At 45.3% G+C, this 15,112-nt stretch overlaps 1 protein-coding gene across 5 annotated transcripts in view; it reads right to left on the bottom strand.

Moving 5' to 3' along the window:
- The window catches only part of PAG1 (phosphoprotein membrane anchor with glycosphingolipid microdomains 1), a 141,468-nt gene that overhangs the window by 9,798 nt on the left and 116,558 nt on the right, over positions 1 to 15,112 (bottom strand). For all 5 annotated transcript variants that reach the window (XM_057532152.1, XM_057532154.1, XM_057532153.1 and 2 more), the window contains 4 exons: positions 14,001 to 14,052; positions 10,323 to 10,419; positions 7,333 to 7,937; positions 3,248 to 3,307 (listed from right to left, as the gene is read on the bottom strand). In XM_057532152.1, coding sequence (XP_057388135.1) covers positions 3,248 to 3,307; positions 7,333 to 7,937; positions 10,323 to 10,419; positions 14,001 to 14,052 — 814 coding nt within the window. The remainder of the gene's footprint in view (positions 1 to 3,247; positions 3,308 to 7,332; positions 7,938 to 10,322; positions 10,420 to 14,000; positions 14,053 to 15,112) is intronic.

Raw genomic sequence — 15,112 nt, 5'->3', positions numbered from 1 at the left:
GGAAAGGCAAACTGTGGGGCACCAACCCAGAACCACTGAGTCACAAACTCTGGTGGGGGTGTCCCAGATGGGCTGATTCTGACGTCCACTAAAGTGTGAGAACCACTGAACTAGACTGTCTGATCCACTCTTCCTGCATCCCAAAGATCTGAAGAGTAGTTCCTGGATTCTGGTTGGTCATATACCTATATCTGTCAGAGTATCGTTTTCCACTTTTTTTTTTTTTTTTTACTTCATTGCATACTATTGGTTAAATATACATTTACAGATGGGGCTACATTTCCTTCAGTGGGAAAATTCATTCTTATTTGAAACCAGCCAACTCAGAAATAAAACTAGGAGACAATCAACTTATGGGATGCTCTTTCCTATGGGAAAAGCGGGCTATTTTCCAAGCACACCTACTCAGTCTCACTAATGTACCTCAGGTAGCCACAAATATCAGGAGAGATTTCATTTTCTTTGATAGAAAAATGGATGATAGAGTAAATGGACTGATTAAGGGATATGGGAGGTATTGTTTTATTGTTAGAAATCATGTTTGGAAATAGGTAAGAATATCCTTCATTACCTGTATGTATCTTTGCCACAGCGATTGATTTATTCAAACACCCAGGAAATAAATGAACATACTTCCTGACAGATGCTTGGCTTTGCAAGTACAGGGAGAGATGTCCTGTTCTCACACATCTCACATACTGTGCAGGAAGCTTCCAGCTGGCCTCCAAAGCTTCTTAAGACACGCCTGCCGCATGTTAACTGGTCATTTGCATGAGGACTTTTCACTACAGGCCGGTGGCTCAGATTTGCCAGGCCTTGACAAGCCAAAGGTTTTGAGTCAGAGAAATAATCTTTGGGAAACTCGCCCTGTTGATCTGACCATTTTCAGGACTGTTAAATTAACATTCTCACCTTAGAGGTTTTAGGGAAAATATTACTCTCAAAATGAAGAATTAGAATTTCTTTCCATTTAGGAAGAATTAAAAAAAAAAATCCTCTGCTTTTCATAGGGAGGTGCAAACATATGGAACTTTTTATTTATAAGGTGTTCCAAGCCAAAAATGTGGACAGATTATACAGGGGTAAGTCATGGATGACAGTGATGAAGGGAATCAGCATCCTAGATATTTATGCCTCACCTTCAGGGGTAACATCAGGAGGACAAACACACCTTTACCTGTGAGAGTAATGAGAGTTGACCCCTCACCACCATTTCTGTTTCTCTTCCCTACTTTCTTCCTCATGGTCCCTGCCATTAATGCCCCCCACTCTTTGTAAGTGCTTGGGTCTTCTTGGTCTTTATAGTCTTTTTTTTTTTTTTTAATTGTAGGCTCTTTCATTAACTTACAACTTAATATTATCTCTGAGCATGAACCAAATGTGCAGAAGATGTCATTTGAAATTTGAACTCTTATCAACGTTTCTCAAGTCTTCTAATATTCCTTTTGAATATCTGTCTCCTACGACTATTATTTTTATTTTGTATAAATAAAAGGTTTCTCTTCAAGCCCCCTTGCTATTTAGCTTTGCAATTTTTCTCTTTAAAATCTTTCATCATTATTATTCAGTCTGTAAATTGTTATTATGGTCTCATAAATTACTCCATTTTCCCCATTTCTCTTTTTATATTCAACCCTTCCCCCATCATTCTGTTAAATTGGGATAATAGTACTTAAAATTCAGGTCTCAGTTTCAGTCTGGACTGTCTAACATTATATTACATGAATATAAAAATAAATGATTTCCATATTTATTTTTTCTAAATCTTCTTCCTAAAATGAATATACAGGAATCATAGGTCTTTATTCTATGTTAAACATTCATCAGTATAACAAGGTCCTATTTTCAAAAGCCACAAACAAATGTAAGATAAGAAGAAAAGTAACTTAAAATTTTACTGTCTCAATTTATTTTAAAGGATTAGTTTCCAAATCTTTTATATTCTATTTTCTCCCCACCCCACCCCCCCTTTTTTTTGGCTGCACGGCTTGTGGAATCTTAGTTCCCTGATCAGGGATTGAACCTGCGCCTTCGGCAGTGAAAGCACAGAGTCCTAACCACTGGACCACCAGGGAATTCCCATATTTCTTATACCAAATGGGATGGCTCCGGGACAGTGAAGAACGCTGGAGGAGGCAAAGGAGCTGCCACAGGCCCTGGTAGGAGGGTCCTGCCTTAGTCTCATGAGGGGAGGAGGGCCCAGCAGAGATGGAGAGGGGTCGGGGGGGTGCATGAAAGTTACTTTGGAGGTGGAACTGAAGGGACTTGTTACTGACTGCATCTGAGGACAGTGAGGAAAATGGGGTGTTAAGGATGACCCTAGGGTTTTGCCTTGTGCAATCAGGTGGATAGATGGCAGGTCCATTCCGTGGAGCAGGAAACATGGAGGGGGTTGGGCAACATCACCTAAGGAAAGCACTTCTGCTCCTTCAACTTTCAATGTGGGATTGTAGTCTAGCTTCATATTTTAATACTCAGAGTCCTATATGGGAGGTGATGTACCAGCATATGTACATTGCTTTTGTACATGTACAAAATTTACTAAGCTAGGCTTTCCAGAAAGAGGCTATATGTAGCTAGATAAATTAAGGTGTTCAGCTCTCTCTGAGTCTAGCTTGACATAATAACACAATAAATACTGGCTTTTACAATTTTAATGCTCACGGAAAGTTTAACCAGTGAATCTTTAGCCCTGGTGCTTGGGAGAATATATCATCCTTTCTTGCTGGTGGCCATGTCTGACTCTACTTCCAAGCTGGACGTGTACTTCCTGAAGTTCCCTGCTCTCAGCCTCCCAAATTCCTAAGCCCTTCTCCCTCTGTCTCCCAGCCTGGAGCAAATTCTTTACACCCACCTGCTCCAATTTCCTGTATTTTCCAACCCACTATTAACTTCCTTCTAAAGGGGACTTCCTGACTGATTAAAGCTCCCACACTTAACATTTCTCTCTTCTCATTCCTCTTTTCTCCCCTCCCCTTTCTATTTTTGTCTGCTCCTTCTTCCCTACTGAGTTTTCTTTACTTAGCTGACCTGTTCATCGTGTCCTCTTGTCTTACCATCTGCCGGTCACTCTCTCTGAGCCATTATAAAGCCAACATCCCCAAACCCTGACCCCCAGCCATATGCTTAAGAGTGTCCTTTAGCTTTCTCAGACAAAGGGTAACATGACAGTGCATTTACTCAAGGAAGGAGGTGCTATTCTCTATTACATGAGCTTTCTGGTTATTTAAAAACTAACAAAACTCACCTCTTCTTCTGTGAGAGTTGGGTCTTCTTCCCGGGACTTGTATGACAACGAACTAAATCTCTGTTAGAAGAAACATAAACCAAGAGAAGGGAGTTTGAAGTCAATAATCTAACCTTTCTTGTGCATATGCTTTGATCCATCTATCTACAAAAATGTTTTCAAATGATTTTTAGAGAAGAAATTATTTTCTACAAAGAAATTATATAAAGCACCTGAGGAATAAATACGTGAAAAGTATGTTTTTGCATACCCAGTAGTATTACACTTAGAGAAACTACTTCTGATTTTTTATTTGAATCTCTAGGTACAAATAAAACAAACAGTTATGTAGACTACTGTTTCAATTCCTAATTGTCACTGAAGGATTGATCATCAATGAAAGATGGAAAGACTGATTAAGAAAAAAACATGGTTTCTTTATCAGATGCCTGAATTTTATATTTCTACAGTTTGCCTGAGTCATCAGGAAGATTCTTAAGTCATCTGGAAACTTTTCACAGCTAGTGGAGAAATCAGCTCACGTTTTGTGGCTTGCTCCCTGCCTCATTTCTCAATGATTTTGGTTCCTGGTTCACTGATTCTGTCTCTAACGCATCTCCTGCCTGAATTCTTGCTGACTGCAACAAACACGGATCCTTCCAAGCCTGCCCCAGCTCCCTGACCTCCCTGCCCCGACCGTGTCCTCCCCCCGACCTCACTGCTCACTCTCCCAGCTACATCTCGGACTTCTCTTACCCTAAACAGCCACCCCACCATCCCATCTCCTTGCAATCCCCTTTAGACCAGCACTCCTCGATCAAGCTCACTCCTCCCATAACCCAGTTCCTACAATCCTGCAAAACTTTTTTCCATGTGTCGCTTCTCCTTGGAGTCCTTCCTTTCTGCCCTGTCAAACTCCACTGTCATACTTTAAATAGTCCACTCCCTTCCTGGTCACTGGTGAACTCATCCCTCAAGTGAGTCCTTAATGCTTCTCTGAATCCTTCTATCACCTGGTCCCTGGTCTCCTAGCTCCCTACTTCACATCTTCTCCTCTCTTCCCAAACTCCCAACACCTCCTCACCCATCCTCATCCTTAGCTGAGGACCTTGAGAAAACTGAAGGAAACAAGAGAAATTTCTATAAACTTTTACCTCCCCCACCTGCCCCCAGTCTCTGCGTTCATGTATCTTCCTTCCTGTCAGTTGCCACAGATGAACTTTCCATGCTTCTCCTTATAAGGTGATCCCTTCCTCCTGTGCACTAGATTCTGACCCCTCACACCCACTCATGGATATAAGCTCCAGCATCTCTCCCATTTTGTCTACATCATCAGCTTCCCCTCTCTGTGGAGTCATCCCCACCCATGTAAAAACAGGCTATTTATTCTAAAAACAAAACCAAACCACCCTTCTTCCAGTTCTATTACTCCTTCCTTTATAGTAAAACCTCTTAAGAGAGCTGTCTAAAAAAGTCACTCAAATAACTTTTCTCTTCCTATTCTCTCTCTAAACCCATTTCAGTCTAGTTTCTGCCTCTTCACTTCAGTGAAACAGCTCTCGTCAAGGACACTGATGTCTACCGTGTAACTGATCTCTCCTGACCCACCTGCTGCATCTGATGCAGGGGTACTCCTTCCTCCCTGAAAGTTTGCCCTTGGCTTCTAGGACACTGTACTTTCCTGTTTTTCTCTCCTATTTTGCTCTCTTCTGCTGGTTCCTTTTCTTTCCTGGACCTGTGTCCTTGGAACTCTTCTAGGTGCCATTCACCCGTACTCACGCAGTGATGTCATCTGATGTCAGCTTTGAAAACAAATGTCTGCTGCTGACTTCTAAATGTACAAATCCAGCCCAGGCCCTTCCTCGTAAACCTGTCCCTCCATCCAGCTGTTCTCTGACAGCTCTACTTGGATGACCAATATCTATCTCAAACCAATATGTCCAGCCCTGAACACCCAAGTTTCCTCCCAAATCTGCTCTGCCTACGGTCCTTTCTACTTCAGTTAATGGCAATTCCATCCTTCCAGTGGCTCAGGCCAAACCCCGGACTCGTTGCTTCCTCTTTCTTTCATCCACATCTGGTCTATCAACAAATCTCCTGGCGCTAGTTTAGTGTCTCTCGTTACTTCTGCTGCTCCTGCCCTGATCCGAGCCACCTTGTCTCTTGTCTTGCTCATTAGAATGGCTACCCAATTGGTCTCCTTGCTTGCATTCTTCATAGGTGAATTTCAGCTCCATCAGAGGGATCCTTTCCAGACCCAGATTAAGCCATTTTTCTGCTCAAGGCTTTCGAGTGACCCCATTGTATTCAGATTATAAACCGAGGCCATACAGGGTTGGGGCCCTGCTTACCTTTCTAACTACTCCTCTTAGCGTTGCTCTCCCCTCTCCAGCCACGCCCACCCCTTCCTCTTTCCTGGAGAGGCCGGGCCTGCTCTGGCCTCAGGACCTTCACACTGGCCATTCCCTCTACTTCATTTGCTCTGCCCCCCCAAAATGTGTACCAACTCACTCTCTCACCTCCTTTAACATTTTGTTCAAATGCCCCTTCACAGCCAGGCATACCCTGACCACTCTATTCACAACTGTGCTCCCACCCAACTTTCCCAATCCCCCGGGTTCTGTTCTAATTTTTTCCTTTAAACTTTAAAGCCTTCTAAGATACCACATACTTTACTTACATACGTATTTATGTCTCTATCTCCTCACTTAAATGTAAGCTCCATGGGGGCAGAGATTTTTGTTCATTTATATGTTTTGTTCACTAGTGTATTCCCAGCACCTATATCATGTGGCTTATAGTAGGTGCTCATTAAAATCTTTTTGCAAATAAATGCATGAATAGTAAACATTTCAAGTTCTCCCAATCACTTAAAATTAGGATGGTTTATAAGGAGATGATGGATTATTCATTCCTGTATTACTCTAGAAAGGTAATCTGCTTCCCAGATGGATATTTCCAGTCTCTAATGTGACATCTGGAGAATTGCTTACTTAGCAGTGGTTAGACAGTCAACTCTCTTATCTTTCAAATGCTTGTAAGTAAAAAAGTTTTAACTGCTTTAGGCAGCATAAATGTCACATTAGTTTCATTATCTTTAGTTATACAAAGGGCAAAAAATTAGGCTGCCTTTTTGCATTTTACAAATATATTCATAAATACTTTACTGAGGCTCTCGATGGCTGACTTTATGGGTAAAACGAAAAGCTGAAATGCATTCAGAGAACACTACACAGAATGACTCCTTGGTATAAGCTATATAACCCTAGCCAGGCCTCCCCTTCTGATCATGAATGCCACAAGTTTTTCAAGGCTACTATTGACTGACTAGCCCCTACTTGGCCTTCCTACCAAAACCTGAGAAGAGAACTCTACTTTTTTCTCTGCAGAGAATGGAAATTAGATATCAGTTGCCTAAAGAAGGTAGGGGCTAGTTTAAATCCCAAGGAAATGCTGACAGCTGGAGATGTGAATCCCAAGCTATTGTGCCTCAGACATCAGCTTATGAGACACTAACGGAGAAGGCTCGGGGATTGTTAGTACATTTTAGAGCTCCGTTGAATAGCTACACTTAAGAGCTACAGGTTATTATTCAGAAATTGTCACAAAATAAAATCTCTTACTTGATTCATATAAAAGTCTATACATAATCAGATACGCCCAGTGGCACCTGTGAACTGGTCCCCTCTGCCGGTTCCTGTGCTCTGATTTCTGGGACCCGGGGAGGGGGGAGATCTCCCCACTGCCTTGGGCTGGTAACAAGTGGAAGAGGCTAAATGGGTGGCAAAGAGTCTCGTCTTTCCAGTTTTTGGTCTTCAAGATGAAGAAAATAATACTTGCCCCAATTAGACATGATGCAAAAACTGGAAAATATCCAAGGAAGGTGCCAAGAGAGAAATAGTTTGTAAACATGAGCTTTCAGTATTTTATTACTTGGAGGGGGAAAAAAAAAGTCAAACACAGCTTACACGAAAACAGCATCCACCATTCAACGCACGTGAAGGTGCTAGCATGTATTCCTTAGAAAAACGTGCAAGCAAAAGCCCCAGGATCAGCTAGACGCCCAATTGTGACAAAAGCTCTGAAACCAATGTGCCGGAGCCCACCTTGTTGGTTTCACTGGTCCCCTCGGCGGCTCCTTCTTCTCCTGCTTTACTCTCTGCCTGCTCCTGAAGGTTTTCATTTTCATCCAGAAGTTTAATGGGGACAGGGGGTGGAGCCTCCTCTTCTGGATCACATGGATCTCCAAGAATACTCTCTGCATTAGCACTTTGTCGACACTTTTTGTTTCTGTCCACAGAGGCGTATTCGGCAAAGTCTGTTTTGCCACTGGCCTGGGGCCCCGGAAGCTCCTTCACAGTGGAAGTTGACTTCGACCTGCTGCTGTGGCCCCGAGATGAGTGGGCAGCGGCCGTCACCTCCTTAATTTCTTTCACGGTTTCATACAAGCAGTCCTCCACCATATTTTCTTGTGAGGCACTGTCCTTGAGCACTTCATACGGCCCCTCCATCCCCAGACCCTGGTCCCCGTCCGCGCTTTCTCCATTGAGCGTCGTGTCCACTTCACTCTCAGGAGGAATTCTGGGCAACTCCCGGCTCTGATGACACTTTGGCTTCCCTGTGCTGTCCTGGGAGTCCAGCAGATCTGAAGCTGAGGTCTGGACTTCCTCGTAATGCTGCATGCAGGTCATGGTGCTGTCTTCTGAAAGAACTAAAGCAGTGGGAGTATTAAAAGTGGAGGAAGACAATTTCTGACATAATTATTACAGTGAATCAGATGATGTCAAGTTAGGTGAAATCAAGGTGCTGGTTTTTTATTTGACTTGAGGCTGTAAATTACAGATGTTTTGACTGTTAGTGGATATTCTTATTTCAATCACAGTGTAAACTAAAGCCATCCATTACATCTTTCCAATACAGTATTTAATAAATTGTCTTGGCTATCAATTTGGGTCACAGTTATACAGTATTTGTTGTTACTCCTGATGGGCTTCTTGTAGGCAGTGTCCAAAGTGACCAGAGGATGAAAGTGACACTGCATAGGGCCGAACTGTGGGAGGCTGGGCTCCAAAGGGGGGGCGTGTGTGGCAGTCACTCTCCCGGCCCTACTGGCCTCCTCTTGTGTGGAGGGAATACCTGGGAGCCATCCATCCCCCTTCACAGGTCACTTTGTTTGACAGACAATGGAAACAATGGGGCAAAAATGTGCCCAAAGCAGTATCCCAAAGGGTCCGCCTACCCTGTGCCTCTTTCAAGCTCTTCCTTCCATCTTATTGGCTCCCGGCACCAACATTTTTACCTCAAATTAGAAAATTAGTATTTGAAATTCTTAGATTGCTACAGAAATGTTACTGCGTGGAGCCATTCAGTCATCCCTTTGTCAAATGTTTTTTGAGTGCCTCCTAGGTGCCAAGGATGGTTGAAGTGCTGGGGATACATCATTCATCAATGAGGTCCAATGAGTACCCTTTGGGTACTTACACTGCAGTGAGCCAGTTATTAAATTACTGTCTCTCCACTGTATGTTCTTTATATACTATATATTCTTTATATATATGTGTATGTAAGTGTAAATATATACTTAGACATGTATTTGTACTGGTATATTCATATATATTTACTTTATATAATATATATATTCCTTATATATCGTATATATTCTTTACATCTGTGTGTGTGGGTTTATGACTTACAGTTTTTAACCCACTTGTTTTTACTGACTAGACTGGGATTCTCTAAGACCCTGGAGTCCAGAACAGTGTCTAATGCATGGTTGACCCCACTATGTTTTTACATGAAAAAGGAAATGAGTGAAAGAAGAAATAAAGTGCTCACTTTTTGTCCTGAAAACAACAAAAAAAAAGACTACTCTTTAGGGGGACTAGAAATAGTGTCCCTGAAGAGCATCTGGGAAAAATGATAATGGATCCCTCGTCGGAAGTTACCATCACTACCCACTGTGTTCTAAATACTTGATCATCAAGGAGGGGGTGAACTTTTGCCCTCTGGATTTAGATGTCTGTGTCACGGCAGACAGAGAAAGGGCACTGGAGTCTGAAGCCTCCGGTGTCAATCCTGACTGTCCCACAGTTTCCTTGTCTGTAAATGGAGGTAAGAGGAGGATTTGCTACCCCAGGCGAAAGCGCTCTGTAAACTGGGGAGTGGAAATGTAGCTGTGACTTTTGTCAGCAAGCACATCCTGGGCGTGAAACAGGCAGCATGCAGAGTGGTCCTAAGGGTGTACCCAGGAGTCAGATCGAGGGTTCAAATAATAGATCCCCAGAGCACTGACCATAACATCTTAGGCAAGTTATTAACCTGTCTGTGCCAGACAGAATAATGCGCCCCCCCTCCCCCAGGCATCCACGTCCTAATCCCTGGAGTCTGTGAGTGTGTTTCACTCCACGGCAAGGGAGGAATTACGGATACTGATGAACTATCAGCTGATCTTGAGATGGGGAGGAGCCTGGGGCATCCAGGTGGGCCCGGTGTAACTATTACGGTCCTTGTAAGTGAAAGATGGAGGCAGGAGAGTCGGAGAGAGACTTGAAGATGGAGAGAAGTCCAGGACCGAGGAATGCAGGAGGCTTCTAGCAGCGGAAGCAGGCAAGGAACTAGATTCTCCCCTAGAGCTTTGCGGAAGAAGTGCAGCCCTGCTGATACTTTGATTTTAGCCCAGGGAGACCCGGTTCAGACTCTGACCTCCAGAGCTCCAAGTTAATAAACCTGTGTTCTTCTAAGGCACCAAGTTTGTGGTAATTTGTTGCAGCAGCAATGTTTCAGTTGCCTCATCTGTAAATTGTGAAGAGTAATAATCCCTACCTTACAGGGCAGTAATATTAGCCATAGTAATCTTATAGTTGTTAGCATAAATGAGTTAGTACACATACAAATCTTAGAGCAATGACACACAGAAGCCAATTCATAGATATTAACTTTTCATCCAAATGAGATTTTTTTGGCTAAAACTGGTAGTAATACAAAAGGTGAGCAAGAACAAACACATTTCCTAGTTTTTGAGCTACATTTTCTGAAACCTAGCCCTTTCTCAGGTGATGAGGCCTGCATGGAAAGCTGGTATTTCTGCAGAACTTACTGTCACCGTTGGTGAGTGCCCCATTCTGTTCGCTGCTGGCAGGTGCATCTGTGGCCAGGCTGGTAACTGAACGGCTGAATACCTCCTTGTCGGAAGGCTGCAAAAACAAAGGCACCAAAAGAATCAGACTGCGTAGCAGAGGGGAATATCCACGGCTTTTTTTTGGGGGGGGGGTTATTTTTTAAATTAATTAATTAATTATTTTTGCCAAACCACACAGCTTGTGGGATCTTAGTTCCCCAACCAGGGATTGAACCCTGGCCCTTGGCAGTGAGAGAGCAGAGTCCTAACCACTGGACCGCCAGGGAATTCCCTCCATGGCTTCTTCTAAAAATTAAAACAACAACAACGAAACCCAAATCCACTGCTTAGATTTAAATTAAGTGAAACGAAATAAAATCGAGTTCCTCAGTTGTACTAGTCACATTTCAAGGGCTCAATGGCCACACGTGGATCGTGGTTACTCTATCAGGGCAGTTACAGAACACTTCCATCTTGGTGGAAGGTTCTATTGGACAGGGCCATCCTGGGAATCTTCCGAGGCCGCCATTCACAGAGCTTCCCATCTGGTAATCACAAATAGGCTATGGCAGGTTGTGGGCTATCAGGTCCCTTAGCTCAAGGTGAGGGGGACCAGAAGCCCCAGGGCTGATCAGAATCAGCTCCAGCAGAGAGAGGCCTCATCCTTCTCCCAGGGGTGCTGGAAACGTTTTACCTTTTTAAGGGTGTGTCATGCCGAGGAAAACATCACCTTTGTCATCTGAAGGGAAGGGACTTAAATCTGATCAAAGATAATGTCACTGATGTCTGAGACTCATAATCAGCCAAGTCTCTGCTTCAAGGTTCACCAAAACCATCATATGCTAAAAAGTAGGTTTGCAAACCTTTCTTATTCTCACAAACAAATTCAGGACACTTGGAGGGAAGAATGGCATTGATTGTTTTCTACTGGGCTAGCATGGGTGGACGGTACATGGCATGATACGCCAGGCTGAGCTACAGCTATGACTAGTCTGAAGGTAAGTTGGTAGCTCACATATTTCTTGAAATATGCAGCTGGTCCCACGTAGCAGCTGAATCACTGCTGATATGATCTGTTCCCCCATCCCGCTCATGGAATGCACGGCCTGCGGGACCCAGGAGGCCACACCGGACCATGTTCCAGGAGTCCACCTGGGAAGTTCTGATGTAAATAGCACCACAACCTTGGCTAGCTGGCTTCACAAATTCTCTGACTTGGGAACCAAGTAATAATAAGAGAGAGCAAATAGCTCATGCTGCATCATGATCCAAACGTTTACTGGGAGTCAGCTATTTCAATCCCGTGCAGCCCATGAGATGGGTCGTTGTGTTTGGTTGCAGGGCGGCTGCAGACACAGGTGCCCATGCACAGAAATGACGTCACCCCTGGGCAGGAGTCAGCTGTGGGGGAGGACGGCTCCCAGGTGGGCCCATAACAGCACAATCAATCCGTCACAGCTGAATTATCATACCCTAGGCTCTCACCACCATTTCTTCTCTTAGCTTCTACGAGAAAACGCCTGCTGGAGCTCCAAACACAGAAGCCAGGAGGGAGCCTCTCTCTCACTGCAGCTTCAGATGCAGCCATGGGAAACCCCCGCCGGCCTTTTTCACCTTAGGATTTAAAGGCAGCTCCTCTGGGGCTGTGGAGCGATCGGTGTGTGTCGGGGTGTGTGTCAGAGCCAGGATCAGGGGTGGGGAAGGCTGGCTGACTACAGGGGCTTCTCAGGCCTGGGATGGAGACTCTGCAAGTTGTAGAAAATTGAGAAGCTAGAGCCATGTGATGTGTGTGTGCAAACGTGCTCTAGCATGCACTCCCTTGCTCACACATTCATATGAGAGAGGCTATGGGGGGGCTATTAATGAAGGACACTGCACATGGAGAGTCAGATCTTCCTTTTATCCACCCGCCACTCTCTTCCCGTCTCACCCAGGGCTGCTGCTGGGCGTTAGCAGGAGAGCAGGAACCGAAGGTCTGGAACAGAGGTTCTCACACCTGAGCAAACATCAGGATCACCCGGAGGGCTTGCTCCCAGCACCCACCCCCACCCCCGGAGTCTTCTAACAAACGCCAGGTGGTGCTGTTGGCCCAGGCCATGCTTGAGAACCGCTGCTCTAGAAGGACAACAGGAGGGGAGGGTGATGGAGATAGAAGCCTCTTCCCCAGTCCTGCCTCTCCCGCCCACGGGCACCAAGGAGGGTGGGAAGGGGAAGAAAGCTGGGGCCTGGGACCTGCACGTGGGAGAAGCCACAGTGGAGGTACCACCTCCTCTCCCACCTGCCCTCTGGGTGCCTGCACAGCGGCAATCCAACAGAGGCGCTGGGGGCAGGTGAGAAGTGGGGACATAGACAACCAGAGACTGCAGTGTGCGGGGGTGGGGGGTGGTGGTGAGCCGCCTGCATACAGAGATGAAAGGAAGGAACTCCCCAGGGGCTCCCAGGAGAGGAGGGCTGACCACTTCGCTGCCTGGCCTGGAAGAACCCCGCAGTCATAGGGCAGGGCGCCCGGGACGCCTCCTGGGTGAGCTTGGAACCTGGCTGCTGGCTGCGTGTTTCATACCAGACCTCACACGACATAACTTCACTCATCCATCTTTCCTTTTTGCCCCTTCTTCCTCCAACCAGTTTATGTCTGATCTTGAGAAATTATGTCTGGGACAGGAAGCATCTTCACCGTTTCAGCCTTGCGAATATGAGGGCAGCCCCATCCCCAGCGGCTGGAATTGCTCAGCCAGTTCAGGGCATGGGCCTGAGGGGAGAGAATGAGGTGGGACCATCATGCCCAGGCTGCCCCCTATCTGGGTGGATCCAAGAGGCCCGCGGGGCTCGATCAGGAGCCTTTAGGACACAGAGCAAGAAAACCCAGCAAGGCCAGGCCACACCTAGGATGCGGGGGGTCCCAGGCTCCAGTTAGCTTAATGATCGGCTGTTACAGGTGGAATTTTATCCTCTCCAAATTCCTACATTGAAGTCTGAACTCTACCTTAGACTTGACCTCATTTGGAAACAGGATCGTTGCAGATGAAACAGGTTAAGATGAGGTCATATCAGAGGCCTTAACAAAGGGGAACTTGGACAGAGACAGACACACATAGAGGGAAGACGGTGTAAAGAGTCACAGGGAGAACACGACGTAAGGGCAGAGATCTTCAAACCAAGCATCACTAAAGGCTGCCAACCGACCACGGGAAGCTAGGAGAGCGGCCTGTGACAGATGCGCTCTCACAGCTCTCGGAAGGAACCAACCCTGCTGCCACCTTGATCTCGAATTTCTAGCCTCTAGAACTGTGAGATGATAAATTTATTATTTAAGCCACTCAGTTTATGGTCCTTTGTTATGACAGTTCTAGCCAACCAATACACCGGCTGGAGCCCAGCAGAGGCAAAACAGAAACATCCCTGCAGTAGGTTGGAACTATCTGAGGATCTTTCCAGCGGTGGCACAATTGCATCCATTTCAGAAGCTCTCCCAACAACCTGGCTAATTGCACAGGCCTCTAGCCACGGTGAATATAAACCTGCAGCAAGAGGACACAGCCCAGGCAGCCAGTTAACTCTGGCTGAATTGCTTCCCTGGGTTTCCTTCAGGTTGTAAGCTTGTAGGGACCTGCTTTAGATAAGCGGCTGATGCTTTAAAGCTCGTGCACGTGTGCTCACCACGTTCATCAGGTTCTCATGGTCTCCGCTGTGCTGTCTCGGCTTCTTTTCTCTGAAACAGAAAAGGAAACATGGCTGTAACATCCAACGTGCCATCTAAAATCAAACATACACTCCCCTTTCCTATTCAAACTTTGATCAACATTTAAATAATCTCTCTTTTAAAAACCAAGTTTATTTTGCCAAGGAAGCAGAAGCCGGACAATTCACTCTACCCCTCCGCTGCAGGCAGCAGGGTCCAAGGGAGACAAGTCCTAGCAAGGGGCTGGTCACCTCTCTGGACCTCCCCTTCCTCCAGGAGTAGAAAATACAAGTTAACAAGAGGACCGGGGCAGTTTCCTGACTAGAAACTGTTTATGTCTAGAATACTGGAATGAGTTTTTTGTTTTTGTTTTTTTTTAAGGAAATCAACAACTCTCATCTCTTCATCTTTCTTAATTCAGTCTTTGCAAAGTCACACACTGCCATGGGATTGAGAAAATAAAGAAAATACAACTTTTGGCTTGTTGGGGAGGTTACATGCTCTCAGGATGAGTCATATGTACTTGCAGTCTATGGAAAAGTCCATCGAGTAAAAATAGAATTTATTTTTACTCGGGACAGGCTAAAGCAAGCCATCAGTACTAGAGGCTACCTTTCCCATAGATGTATAAGGCAACAGTGACACCTAGTGGGAGCATAAATAATTGCAAGGCAGGCCCTCCCAGGCCCAGGAGAACAAACACTCCTCTAGTTTTGCTTCTATTTCTTCATCTTTCTGATCAGTTAGTCTCTCTCTCCCAGCCCTGGAGTCCTGGATCCAAACCGGGCAGGGATTTGGAGGCTACTTGTGTTCAGGGAGTCTGGATTTTCCCCTCTTGACAGAGACTTTAGGGCACAAAGCCACATCCAGACTTTTAAGTGACACTTGTCCAGTCTCTTCCAAGGTTATTGAGAAGAGTTTGGAAGAGGGCTGGCTGTCAGCTGGTCTTCACTGGCTCCCAGCAGCAGCCCTCACCAGAGAGCTGCATATGTTGTAACAATGTCTGAACACCTGGAAAATCACTCTTGGTTAGAAAGGACTTTGCTTCTCTCCAAGCAAAGATCTCCTTTTTTTTTTGGTGGAGGGGTTA

This window comes from Balaenoptera acutorostrata, chromosome 17 (genome assembly GCF_949987535.1).
Source record: "Balaenoptera acutorostrata chromosome 17, mBalAcu1.1, whole genome shotgun sequence".
NCBI lineage: Eukaryota > Metazoa > Chordata > Mammalia > Artiodactyla > Balaenopteridae > Balaenoptera > Balaenoptera acutorostrata.
This window is presented reverse-complemented; position numbering and strand designations above follow the sequence as displayed.